At 43.9% G+C, this 14,597-nt stretch overlaps 1 protein-coding gene across 1 annotated transcript in view; it reads left to right on the top strand.

Annotated features, from left to right (window-relative positions):
- ADGRD2 (adhesion G protein-coupled receptor D2) overlaps nt 1-14,597 on the top strand; it is a 388,936-nt gene that overhangs the window by 211,313 nt on the left and 163,026 nt on the right. Inside the window, exons 22-24 of the mRNA XM_040406278.1 lie at nt 2,445-2,498; nt 5,433-5,559; nt 8,512-8,570. Coding sequence (XP_040262212.1) covers nt 2,445-2,498; nt 5,433-5,559; nt 8,512-8,570 — 240 coding nt within the window. The remainder of the gene's footprint in view (nt 1-2,444; nt 2,499-5,432; nt 5,560-8,511; nt 8,571-14,597) is intronic.

Here is a 14,597-nt window from a genome sequence, read left to right as displayed (position 1 = left end):
GAGCAAAACGGATCCGTCCTGACACACAATGTAAGTCAATGGGGACGGATACATTTTCTCTGACACAATCGAAAAAACTGATCCGTCCCTCAGAGAGAGAGAGAAACACACGGATGGAAGAATGGAATAATAAAGTATATTATAGTATATAACAGTGATGGCTAACCCTGGCACTCCAGCTGTGGTAAAACTACAACTCCCAAGATGCCCCCCTTGCTTGGCTGCTCTCAGAACTCTTTAGAAATAAATGGAGCATGCTGGGAGTTGTAGTTTCACCACAGCTGGAGTGCCAAGGTTAGCCATCACTGGTATATAACATGTTATATGTTATATACTATTATATACTTTATTATTCCATTCTTCCATCCGTGTGTTTCTCCCCCCGGGGTGGCGCTCTTTTTTGCTCTCCGCTCTCATCATCTTGTTTAACGGCATCACATGTATTAACTTTCTCCATTTTTGTTATTTTTAATCATGTTCTAATAAAATTTATATATTTTTGGTACTATGAGCTCTTTTTCTCTTTGTTTCTGCTGTTTCACTCGGGAGCTTGTACCAAGTTACACTTCTTGGTGTATCCCCTATGGTTGCATTGGGTGGGCACTGCTCCTTACCCGTCCCGGGGATACCCTGGGTCATTTTGCTTGTTTATCCGTATGTCTTCCGTATCTGTTCTGTTTTTGCGGAACCATCTATTGGAAATTTTATGCCTAGCCCAATTTTTTCTATGTAATTACTGTATACTGTATATGCCATACTTAAAAACGGAATGGAAAAACGGAAAGGAACCGGAAACACTACTGAAACAAAAAACGGAAAAACTGATTTGTTAAAAATGGTCCGCAAAATGCTGAAAAAGTCATACGGTCGTGTGCATGAGCCCTTATGTATAGGATTGCATAGGATCAGTTTTTTTTACAGGATCCAGTAAAAAAACAGATCCTGTTGCATCAGTTGTCATCCGTTTGAGCTATTTCCGTACAGAAAATGCAAATGGATTATTGTCACTATACAGATTTAACTAGCAGAAAAACGTTAAAGGTGCCTGCACACGGTGCAAATTTGTCAAATTTGTGTGCAGAAAATCTTCAACAAACCTGCACCAAAAACGCACATACATCTGGTCTATTTATTGCGGTTTTTATGCATTTTTATGCATTTTTGGTGCAGATTTTCATGCGGTTTTTCACTTTGTTGACAACCCTTTTTCATCTTTTTTTTCATCTTTTGCAGCCCTATTGATGTGAATGGGTTTACATCCGATCCGCAAAAAATGCAGATTGGATGCAAAAAAAATAGACGGTCATGTGCATGAGCTCATATGCTGCATTTTTCCGCACAAAATCCACCCATAAAAAACACATGTAATCCCCGCTGTGTGCAGGTACCCTAAAGGTGACATATTCCCTTTAAGTTAAAGGGTAGCTGCAGTTTCAATAAACTTCTGACAAGTTTTAATCAGTGGGGAGGGTCTGGATGCTGAGTCCCGACCAATTTTCTAGACTAAAGGGGCGCAAATGATCAGCTCAAATCCTGCAGGCAGGGCTTTTTTTCCCCGTCTAAAATAAAGGATCTGGCTAAAACGGATGCCAAATATATATAACTGAGCATAATGGATGCTTAAAATATAGGATCTGTTTATTTTGCTTATTTTTCTGTTCTTCTGACGGATCAGAAGAACGGAGAAATAAACGATGATGTGAACCCGACCTTAGAAGTTCCTGCTCCCACTCTGCCTGCCACTCTTCTCTCTGCCATGAAAAATACATGCGGGCAGCGACAAGCATGTTTGTAACCAGATGGGTTGGGGGAGTGAACTCAGAATGGCATAGTGGACCACGAAGGCCCCTCCCCGGGCCATGTATGTAGTCGTCAATGGCTGCTTAGATTTTCTGGTAAAATCAGTATTACTGGCAAACATCATCTGGCAAGATTAACAAACTATTTGAAAATGCCACCCACTGCCTGTCTACGTGGTTTCAGACCATGCTGCTGCTTCTACGTGGAACTTCGGCTTAATTCACAATGTGCCCGAGGTGCATTAATTGCATGACAAGCACAGGTTAAGCATGGGGCAGTTTTATCAAAAGTGGTGCAAACGAAAACTGGCTTGATTTTCAATAGAAACCAATCCGATTGATCCTTATATTTTCCAAAGGAGCTCTGAAAAATGTAAGGTGGAATCTGATTGGCTGTTATAGGCAACTAAGCAGTTTTTCTTTACACCAGTTTTGATAATTCTCCCACATGGTTTTTATTCGCTTCGATAATTTAAGAGATACTGGGGCTATTTGCAGTAAAATGCATGCATTTTTTGTTGCACGGTTCTTGGCTGTACAGACATAACCACTGCTCGGGTATGGGCACCCTCTATACTACCAAGATGATATGATGTACTCATGCCTGTAAAACATATTCATTAAGACATTTTTGTGTCCATCTAGGTAAGAAGTGCCATTCAAAGAATGAAGGAAAAGAAAAAGGCATTATCATTCACAGTGAGTCAGATCATATATTTTTTAATTATCTTTTGGCTTAATATGCTATTGACAGGTTATAGATAAGAAGCAGATGCTTGGGATCAACTGGGCTTGACGCTCTTGTGTTCACTATGAGACTACCATAGCAACCAATCAGCACAGCTTTCATTGTATATTCTGCTCTTGAAAAATGACAGCTGCCCTGTGATTGGATGCCATGGACAACTAAGACAGCTTTTCATTTTATTCATTCCTGGAGGACCACTTTAAAGGCTATGTACTCATTTTGAGCTAAAAGTCATTTTTCCAATTGGTCTTTATTATAAATATTGAACCACTGTCTTTGAGCAGTTGAGTTTCTCTAGTAGCAGAATCTGAATTTTCAATCTGTTCCATCAGGTACATAGCTGACAGCTTCTGATCTCTGACGTAAAAATGTTGAGCCTGTTTCTCTATACAGCTTTGAGATTCTCTAGAAGCATGCTCTGTGTATTTACTGTGTTCCATCAGCTCCTTATCGCTGATCTCTGACCTCATAAACACTCACTATAGCTCAGTTATCTTACTGATAAGAATGTGGCTTAAATAAGTGTTTATGACCTTTTAGTAATTTAGAGCTATGGTTTATTAGATGACCAGCACAAAGTGAAAATGAAAGTACCATTCCAACAGCTAGACAGTTAACTTTTTGTGAGAGAACAGCTGAATATTTTTTTTATAAAGACCAATTGAAAAAATCATTTTTATCCCAAAATGAGTAGAATGCAATCATAAAAAAAATGTCCCCCTAAGGTGTACATAGCCAAGCATGACAAGTATTGACTTCATTTATCAAGACCGTCTGTTTTCCTCATAGCAACCAATCAAGACTCAGCTTTCTTTTTTTCTGAAGCACTTTTAGAGATGAAAAGTGACCTCTGATGATTGCTAGGGGCTACATGGACTATCTTACTGTCAGGGCCTCATATATCAAAGCTGTCTATGTCTGCACTGGGTTGCCCTGAGTGGGAGACATAACATATGTCCATATGCAAGGAGCCCAGAAAGGGAAAAAGAGGTGAAAAGTTGTGGTAGTGCCGCTGCCTGGGGTAGTAGTACTCACTGTGGCAGTCTTCACTCTGACACTCCCTGTGGCAATGCAGTGACAGGAGGGCACACCATTTCTTTCCTCAGGGCACACCCTGGATTTGGGGGGTTTCCTGCCTGGTGGCAGATCGGAGTGTCCTTGATGTTTGTGGGTGTTATGCATGCAAGACAGAGTCCCATATTAAGGAGACAGGCAACCATGCAAGACTATGGCAGTGCAAGAGTTGGTGTGGGCAGTAATGAGACCAGAGTAAAAGTAAAACAGTTCTTTACTGGCAAGTAAAGTTCAAGCACCTCCGTTACAGTTTACAGCATGCAAGGACCAGCAGATCTTACACAGTTTTGCAATTTCCACAGTTAATACATTTTCACAGGCTGCAAAGGTGGTTAAAAGGGTTTTCTCATCTCAGACAATGGAGGCATATCGCTAGGATATGCTCCCATTGTCTTATAGGTGCAGGTCCCACTGCTGGTACCCACACATATATCGAGAACGGAGCCCCGAAAGTGAAGGAGCGCGCACTGCACATGCGCAGCCGCCCTCCATTCATTTCTATGGGGCCGCCGAAAATAGCCGAGTGCTGGCTCGGCTATTGCCATCTTCCCAATAGAAATGAATGGGAGCATGGGCCGCGCATGCGCGGCACGCTCCCATTCACTTCTATGGGAGAGGCGGGGATTAGAGCTTGGTGGTGGACGGACCCCGGGAAATCTGGGGTCCTTCAGCCACAGCGCTCCCCGCTCAGTTCTCGATATAGGTGCGGGTCCCAGCGGTGGGACCCGCACCTATCAGACAATGGGGACATATCCTAGCGATATGCCCCCATTGTCTAAGATGGGAATACCCCTTTAATTTGGTCTCTCTGAGTTAATCTTCCCAACACTGCATTTTTCTCTCAAGCGTAAGCACCCAGACATAGGCGTGCAACATCTTTCTTGCAGCATTCTGCCTGGTTCCTCACTTTAATTCTGTACTTAAAATGCGGTTCCCTATAGGGAAGGTGACACAGCCCCACCTAGCAACAGTTTCTATACGGCCTGTTTTGTAGCATGCACAAGATTTGCACACAAATACAGTTTAACCCTTGAGTACTGCGTAGCAGTGGGACTCTGCACATAAACAGCCCTGAATGTTACTCTGCACTACTCTTCTATGCAGGAGCCTTTATCATTATTGAAACAGTTGCTTGGGAAATAAATTATAAAGAGGATATGTCAGCTCTCCTGATATGTCTGTTTTAATAAATACTTATATTCCCCATGAAATACCAATGCCTAGGCTTCTTTTCTTTAAACTCTCTCTGGATTGTTCTTCATTTACTTCTCTTGGGTAAAATTCACCTCTGTTCACCTTGCCACTCTGTGTAGTTTCACATCCTATTGACCAGGAGGAATAGTGACATCAAGTAGTTAATTGATTTATACATTTTCAAAAGGGATAAAAGAGACACCGCACAATGCAGAGTTCTAAGAAGAACACATGACCTTATTATGGATCAGTGATACACAGATCAATAATAGCGCATCCATAGCCCATATTCAGGATCAACATTTCTTGCAAGGTTTGCTGGCCGGTACTCAACCCCTCCCTCACAGACCAGGCTGGTTTCCTACTTCAACTCTTTATCATTACCGTGCAGTCTGCCACTTGACACACTATACACTGCTGCTTCACAAGGACTTATCACAAAGAGGCACACATAGCTATGTATTTTTTTCTGCCCTCATGCAGTGCAATGCTCCAGGGTCCACACCTGTGGCCAGAGCCAGTGCAGCTTTGGTGCCCGCCTGCAATATCAAATATTTGATTGCCATAGATGAGCAGCGACTGAACTTATGTACAATATATGTAATCTTTAATTTCAGAACTGTTCTCAACCAACAAACTATTTATCCAGTCCAAGAAATACCACAACAGACATTGGAAAACCAAATATCACCCGTCCTAAGAGCAGCTTACCAGATGTACCTTCAAAAACCAACGGTAATAAGGGTAAGTGTACAGAATTATAGATGAGCTGTATGATAAATGGAGCTGCAAACTATAATGAGCAATCCTAACAATAAATGTCCATCATTCACTTCAACACATATGCTCGGCATGCATGTTAGAAAAAGATTGGCCAAGCCCACTGATTTGTATAAGACCTGCTGGTGATTTAAAGAGGACCTTTCACTGATCCTGACATTGTGAACTAAGTATACAGACCTGTAGAGCGGCGCCCGGGGATCTCACTGCACTTACTATTATCCCTGGGCGCACCTCCGTTCTCCTGCTATGCCCTCCGGTATCTTCGGTCACTAAGTTATGGTAGGCGGAGTCTGCCCTTGTTCTGCTGTAGCGCTGGCCAATCGCAGCGCAGAGCTCACAGCCTGGGAGAAAAGAACCTCCCAGGCTGTGAGCTCTGCACTGCGATTGGCCAGCGATACAGCAGAACAAGGGCAGACTCCGCCTACCATAACTTAGTGACCGAAGATACCGGAAGGCATAGCAGGAGAAGGGAGCGGCGCCCAGGGATAATAGTAAGTGCAGTGAGACCCCCGGGCGCCGCTCTCCATGTCTGTATACTTAGTTCACAATGTCAGGATCAGTGAAAGGTCCTCTTTAAGGTGCACAAAGGCCTCCCTACATAGCAGATGTTGGGGGAGAAAAAAAAAAAAAAGAGAGTTGGATTTCAACAGCTCAATTCCTTTATTCTGGAGGAGATAAGCCAATGCTGGAGATGTCTGACAACAACTTACTGCCCTCTCCTCATTTAGGACACATGCATGTTCAGGCAAGCCAAAAGAGCATGTGTATGGAGAAGTCAGGAGAGATAGCTGTTGGCTAAACGAGCATGTGTCGACACCCACTGTCGACACCCACTGGGTTCGATTGGAGATAAATTTGATCTCGGCTCTTTAACACCTTAGATGTCATGGTCAATAGCAACCATGGCATCTAAGTGGTTTGTTTTTGGCATTGGACGACATCTGTCCTCCAATCTGCTTCCCAAGTGGCTGGCATGGCAGCTGTACAGGATAAAAGGTTAATAATAAAATCATGATACATTGCAATACAATAGTATTGCAGTGTATTGTATATGTGATCACAGGTTCAATGCCGGAGTGGGACACACAACACACACAAAAAAAAAAAAAAGTAAAAAAAAAAAGTTGAATTACCTTTTTTTTTAAAATGTAAAAAAAAAAGCACATACATTTCCTATGTAATAGAAAAAGAAAAACAAAACAGCCTGCCGGAGTCCCTTGCCGCTAGTGTGAAACTAGCCTAAAATTGCGGGTTTTTGTACATCCCAAAAAACGCAATACAAACAGATTAGAAGGTTGTACCCCAGATTGGCAACAATGAAGGCTGCAACTCATCCCACAAAAATAGCCCAGAAACAGCCCCACTGAAAATTTTCTGGGTCTTTGAATGTAGTGACCAAAGGAAAAAAAAAGAGGTTTTTATTGTGCAAAAATATCAAATAATAAAAAATCCTATATTCTGCGGTTCAATACAATTATGCAGATACCAAATTTATAAAGTTATTATATCACTCACACCGCACAGTGTACAGTATTAAAACAAAACACGGCGGAATTGCTGTGTTTTTTCACATTAGATGCACCCTAAAAAATATACCATTAAAAAAACTTTTCCCCACATAAAACAAGCTCATATGGCTCAGTCAATGGAAAAAAGAAAAATAAGATGGGGAAAAAAAAATTAAAAAAATGACAGTGTCCTCAAGTTCCAAACTAGGTTGTGTTCTTAAAGGGATTCTGTCACCAGGATTTACCCCATAGAGATATTTATATGCGCCTATCAGTCTCCTTGTTTTGTATTAAATGATCCCACTATTACTGCTCTGTGTGTCTTTTATTCTTCCAAAAAGCGATTTTATAGATATGTAATTTACCTTGCTAAGGAGCCCAAGGGGTTGTCCCACGATCTGTTGAAGCCCAGCCGCTCCTACCAGCCATTGTTCTGGAGCCCAGCACCTCCTACCAGGCGCAGTGTACACAGTAGTCTACGCCCGTGCGGACTACTGGCACAGGCTTCGGCGATCCAACTGCGCATGCGCCAGCTTCCTGCGCCGAATCCTAAGGTCTTTTCCGGTGCCAGCGACGTGCCAGTGCCGGAACGATGGGTGTGGCTGGGCTCCAACAGATCGTGGGACAACCCCTTGGGCTCCTTAGCAAGGTAATTTACATATCTATAAAATCGCTTTTTGGAAGAATAAAAGACACACAGAGCAGTAATAGTGGGATCATTTAATACAAAACAAGGAGACTGATGGGCACATATAAATATCTCTATACGGTAAATCCTGGTGACAGAATTCCTTTAAGGGGTAAAATGTCATGCTATTTATCTCACATGGTGAATTCTGTAAAAAAAAAAAAATTATATGCCACAATTTTTTTTTTTACATTTTCCGGTGCATTAAGTGGTAGAACCAATGGTACCATTGCAGAATACAACTTATACCACACACAAAAAAAGTCGTCATACGATTGTCAATGGAAAAATAAAAAGTTCTTGGAAAATGGTTCTTGTAGAGCGAGGAGGAAAAAATGAAGACAATAAAACAAAAGCTCGATGCGATTGAAACGGGTTAAATGGTAGATTTGCAGCAACCTGCAGACACCACTAGGTGGGGGTCACTACATAAGTAAGTGGAGTCTGGAAAGCTCCCATTAAACTGCAGACAGACAGAATTTTATCATTCAGCTCTAGGATGAAAGCAGATGAAAGCTCTGTTTGAGAAAACGGCCATTGACTATAGTATATACTGTATGTACTGTATGGGTAATATCAGTGCCATTATTTGTTACTGCACTGAGATCTAGTACTTCCTGTGATGGCTCATCAGCTGACTCGCACATGGTTTTTATTCAATTATATACATTTTCATCATAAATCTTTGCAATTTTATACATTGCTTATGTTTTTCAGGACATGTGGTTTCCAAGCACCCAGTTAACATATATTCCATCTTGTCAACTGAAAACACAGTAAGTAGATATCACCGGGACTTTTTTTTTTATTGTTTTTTTGTCAGCATATGCAATACTTCTTGGTGGATAACTCAATTTGTGGCTTATGTAGTGGTTTAAAGTCCATTAAAGGGGCTATGCCATGATGTAAAAAATGAAAATCAGACATAATATGGTACATGACAATAACAAAGCTAGAACCAGCCCTGTACTGCACGTGGGTCCAGAGATCTCCACATTCATTGCCCTAATTGTTCTGCTAGTTTATCTTCAGCCTGGCAGCTCAGGGTGCGTGTCCATTCCACTGCAGCTCTCTCCTTGTAGCTGCCATAGCTTCTAGCAGAAGATATGGCTGGTGGCAGTTGAAGATTTAAACTGAGCATGTTCGACCAGCTCAGTGAGACGGACAACAAAAAAAAAAAGGAAAAGAACAAACAGCAGGTGGCGCTATTCAAATATTTTATTGAACAGCTCAGTGGCTATACAAAATGTATAATTACATACAATTACAAAAGTATTCAGGTCCAGGTGCTGTATTAAAAAATGTTACAATATGTTTCATGACACCACCACCTTAAGAAAACCCTTTTTCAAATAACCTGTTGGGTAATTCTGAGGTAATCGCGAGGCCCCAGGATCCAGATCCTCATCTTTTGGCCATAGTGGAGAGTGGGTAACCAGTGCCAAATATAATATGACCCCCATTTGTCGATTACCAGCTGCTACATTTTCGATACACCTCAGTGCATTTGTATGAGGCCACATCTCCACTAAAGTACATATAGAATTCAAAGATATGCCACCAATATCAGGCAGGTGCAGGTCCCACCTCTAGGACCCACTTCAGTGTCCAGAATGGGATCCCTGATGTGAAGGAGAGCAAACCACGCACATGCGGCATGCTTCCCTTTGACTGATATGGAAGGTTAATTGTTTCACTATATACTGTATACAAAATAAAAAAAATACAGTCACTAGATTCGGCTCCTGAGGTGCCTGCTTCCGCATACAGTGCTAAAAAAGTTCCTTTCCGTTCTGAGTGCATGAATACGTTGCAACTTTTTCTATCACCCAGTGCAGATAGACTAAGTGACTGCATACAGATGTGACCATGTGACTGCAGAGGAGACGAGCGTACAAGGCTGAAGCCTACCACACTAATTAGAAATAGTCTTTGGCATCCTTGGATATGAAAATGAAATTCCTATAGACCTAGTCCATCCAGAAAATATGAAGCATGGCACTCACCAATCGTCTTCACTAGGGTTGAGCGAACCCGAACTGTAAAGTTCGGGTTTGTACCGAACTTTAGGATTTTTGGACCCCGAACCCGAACTTTTCAGTAAAAGTTTGGGTTCGGTGTTCAGCGAGTTAATGGCGCTTTTTGAAAGGCTGCAGAGCAGCCAATCAACAAGCATTTAACTTGTGTGCCCTTAGAATCCATCAAAGCCATGCCTACTAATGGCATGATTGTGATTGGCCAGTACAGCATGTGAACCAGCCTCTATATAATCTGGAATCACGTAGTGCTGCATGTCACTCTGCTCTGATTAGTGTAGGGATAGGATGCTGCTGCTGTGAGGGAGAGATTAGGACAGAATCTTTAATCTGAAGTGCTTGTTAACTCCGCGATCTACCTAGATTTTGTTTTGTGGGTGCAGTGCACAATCTTTTCACCCTGCCCTGAGCCCAGTGACCCAGAAAAATAACTTTTATCCATCTGTTAGTTAGGTGGGCGGCTGCGGCCATTTTATGCAAGTTCTGTGCACACGCACAGCATATGTGCATTTGTGACAGTCAAATAGAAGCTTGAAATACTGCAATTATATTCTGGGTTTAAAAAAATCACCCATTTTTGGCAATACCCTATATCTGTGGCCTTTGCAGCATTTGTCTGTGTGCAATTTGAGCTTGAAATACTGCAATAATTATCTGGGTTTTAAAAAACACCTATTTTTGGCAATACCCTCCATCTGAGGCCTATGCCGCATTAGTCAGTGTGCTATTTAAGCTAGAAATACAGCAATAATTTTCTGGGTTTTACACCCTTTTTGGTCAAAATACTAAATTTTACAGCCCTTGTTGCATCTGTCAGTGTGAAATACAAGCGTTAGATACTGCTGTCATATTCCGTAATTAATAAAACACCCATTTTGGGCTAAATACTGAATTTTGCAGCCTTTTCTGCATCTACCAGTTTGAGATACAATCTTGAAATACAGCAATAATATTCAGGGTTTAAAAAAAAAAAAAAAACATTTTGGGCAAAGTACTTAATATTGCAGCCTTTGCTGCATCTGTCATTGTGAGATACACGCGTTAGATACTGGTATTCTATTCTGTTATTTAAGAAAACACCAATTTTGGGAAAAAAACTAAATTTGCAGCCTTTGCTACATCTGTCATTGTGAGATACACACGTTAAATACTGTTGTTCTATTCTGTTATTAAAAAAACACCCATTTTGGGCAAGATCCTAAATTTGAGAAATATGAGGAGAGCGTCAAATAAGGGACGTGGCCCTGGTCGTGGTGCTACTGGTGGAGCTCCTGTTGCACAGAGAGGACGTGGTCGATCTGTGCCAGCTACACGCACAAGTGAAACACCTTCCTCAGGTGCGAGTAGGCGACAGAACCTTCAGCGGTATTTGGTCGGGCCTAATGCGGCTCTACGAATGGTGAGGCCAGAACAAGTACAGGCGATAGTAGATTGGGTTGCTGACAGTGCCTCCAGTTCCTTTACATTGTCTCCCACCCAGTCTCCTGCTGAAAGATCAGAGTTGGCACCTGCAGCCGATGTCCATCAGTCTTTCACCTCACCCCCTTGCAAATCAGCCAAGCAGTCTGAACCCCAAGTCATGCAGCAGTCTCTTCTGCTTTTTGATGACCATGCTAGCAGGGTTTCCCAGGGTCAACCACCTAGCCCTGCCCCAGAAGTGGAAGAGATTGAGTGCACCGATGCCCAACCACTTATGTTTCAAGATGAGTACATGGGAGGACCACCGCAGCACGTCTCGGATGATGACGAAACACAGGTGCCAACTGCTGTGGCTTTCTGCAGTGTGCAGACCGACAAGGAGGGCAGGGGTGAAGACTGGGTGCAAGATGATGTGGAGGATGATGAGGTTCTTGACCCCACATGGAATCAAGGTAATGCGAGTGACCTGTGTAGTGCGGAGGAAGAGGCGGTGGTCGCACAGAGCCACCAGCACAGCAGAAGAGGGAGCAGGGTGCAAAAGCAGAGCGGCCGTCTCCTACACAGTACGCCTGCTGCTGCCCACCGCAGCAAGGGAAGGAGCACACCAACGCCAAGGAGTTCCCTGGCATGGCAGTTCTTCAAACAATGTGATGACGACAATACACGAGTGGTTTGCACACTGTGCAATCAGAGCCTGAAGCGAGGCATAAATGTTCTCAACCTGAGCACAACCTGCATGACCAGGCATCTAAGTGCAAAGCACGAGCTGCAGTTGAGTAGACACCTCAAAAACCAAGAAAGGTCTCTGGCTCCTCCTGCTTGCTCTTCTGCTGTAGTCTCTGCCTTTTTATCCACCTCTGGGTAAATGCAGTGGCGGCTGGGCCTGAGGCGGATATCAGTTTAGCGCATGTCCTTCCACCACCGAGGATTACAGGGCGCTTCTCTTTGCCTCCTGTTGCTTCCTCCTCCTACTCCGCTTCCTCATCCTCTACCAGCTCCTCATCCGGTCAGCGTAACACCTTCACCACCAAGTTCAGCACAGCCAGGGGTAAACGACAGCAGGCAGTTTTAAAATGTATCTGTTTAGGGGACAAACCACACACCGCGCAGGAGCTGTGGATAGGCCTTGAACAACAGACCGATGAGTGGTTGGTGCCAGTGAGCCTCAAGTCCGGCCTGGTGGTGTGCGATAATGGGCAAAATCTCGTAGTAGCTCTGGGACTAGCCGGTTTGACGCACATCCCTTGCCTGGCGCATGTGCTGAATTTGGTGGTGCAGAGGTTCCTTAAAAATTACCCCGATATGTCCGAGCTGCTGCATAAAGTGTGGTACGTCTGTGCGCGCTTTCGGCGTTCTCACCCTGCTGCTGCTTGCCTGTCAGAGCCGAAGCGTAACTTCGGCCTTCCCGCTCACCGCCTCATATGCGACGTGCCCACAAGGTGGAACTCCACCTTGCACATACTGGCCAGACTGAGAGCAGCAGCAGGCGATAGTGGAGTTTCAGCTGCAGCACGCACGGGTGAGTCGCTCTGCGGAACAGCACCACTTCACCACCAATGACTTGGCCTCCATGCGAGACCCATGTTCCTTGTTGCGATGTTTCGAGTACTCCACCAACATGGCCAGTGCCGATAACGCCGTTCTCAGTTACTATCCCACTTCTATGCCTCCTTGAAAAAACGCTGCTGACGATGATTGAAGAGGATGTGGCACAGAAGGAGGAGGAGGAAGAGGGATAATTTCATAGGGTTTCCGGCCATTCATTCACAAGTGTCTCCGATGGTGGGTTCCTGCACCCACAAACGCCAGGTACGCAATTGTCCAGCCAGGGCACAGTTCTGGTGGATGACAAGGTGGAGGATGAGGAGGAGGAACCATGTTCACAGCAGGGTGGCACCCAAACCAGCTCATGCCCATCACTTGTGCGTGGCTGGGGGGATACAGAGGAAACAGACGATACACCTCCCACAGAGGACAGCTTTTCGTTGCCTCTGGGCAGCCTGGTACACATGAGCGATTACATGCTGCAGTGTCTCCGCAACAACTGCCGAGTTGCCCACATTCTAACTTGTGCCGATTACTGGGTGGCCACACTGCTGGATCCCCGTTACAAGGACAACGTACCGTCTTTAATTACTCACTGGAGCGTGATCGTAAGATGCGCGAGTACAAGCGAGTGCTGGTGGCATTCCCACCTGACAGCGGGGGCACAGTGGAAGCACAAGGCAGAGGCAGAAGAGGAGGAAGAGGTCGCCAATGCAGCTGGGGCACCACCAGCATCTCAGAAGGCAGGGTTAGCATGGCCGAAATGTGGAAAAGCTTTGTCACCACGCCACAACAACCAGCACCGTCAGCTGATATGGAAAGTCTTACCAGGAGGCAGCATTTCAGCAACATGGTGGAGCAGTATGTGTTCACACGCCTACACGTACTGAATGATGGGTCTGCCCCCTTCAACTTCTGGGTCTCCAAATTGAGCACATGGCCTGAGCTTGCCCTTTACGCCTTGAAGGTGCTGGCCTGCCCTGCAGCCAGTGTATTATCTGAACGTGTGTTTAGCACGGCAGGGGGCGTCATCACAGACAAGCGCAGCCGCCTGTCCACAGCCAATGTGGACAAGCTCACGTTCATTAAAATGAACCAGGCATGGATTCCACAGGACTTGTCCGTACCTTGTGCAGAATAGACATGTATACCAGCCTTAACCAGCCATTGTTATACTACAGCGCAATTGCTCATTGTTGTATTTTGGATATTTCCCACTCTTTTGGAGTGTACCCTAATTTTAAAAAATAATAATAATATAAAAAAAAAAATTTAACTAAAAACCTGTGTTGGCTCACTCTTCCTTCTGCACCGCCGCTTCCACCTACACCGCTACGTCCACCGCCTCCTCAAACTCCAACTCCATATGGACCTCCACCTCATAAATCAAGTTTATTTTTTTTAATTTGTACGTATTTTATTTTGTCATTTCACACATTTGTCTGTTACATTTTCGGGTGAAATTCACCAATTTTTGAATGTGATATACCACTGCTATACCTAGTAGACAGGTAAAAACATTTCACTAATTTGTCTGTTACATTTTTGGGTGACATTTGACCCTTTTTGCCGTGATTAAACCCCTGCTCTGCATAGGTGATAGGGACATAAATTTCAAAAAGTCGTCTGTTACATTGTCAGGTGACATTTTACCAATTTTGCCGTATACAAACCCCTGCTCTGCATAGGTGACAGGGAATTAAATTTCAAAAATTCTTCTTTAATTGATGCGCGCCCCCTCCTTTCATTCACTTTTCCACTCGATCATATTTAATTTCAAACAATTGACCTCCCTTGGATGTG

This window comes from Bufo bufo, chromosome 8 (assembly GCF_905171765.1).
Source record: "Bufo bufo chromosome 8, aBufBuf1.1, whole genome shotgun sequence".
In the NCBI taxonomy this organism is placed as follows: Eukaryota; Metazoa; Chordata; class Amphibia; order Anura; family Bufonidae; genus Bufo; species Bufo bufo.
This window is presented reverse-complemented; position numbering and strand designations above follow the sequence as displayed.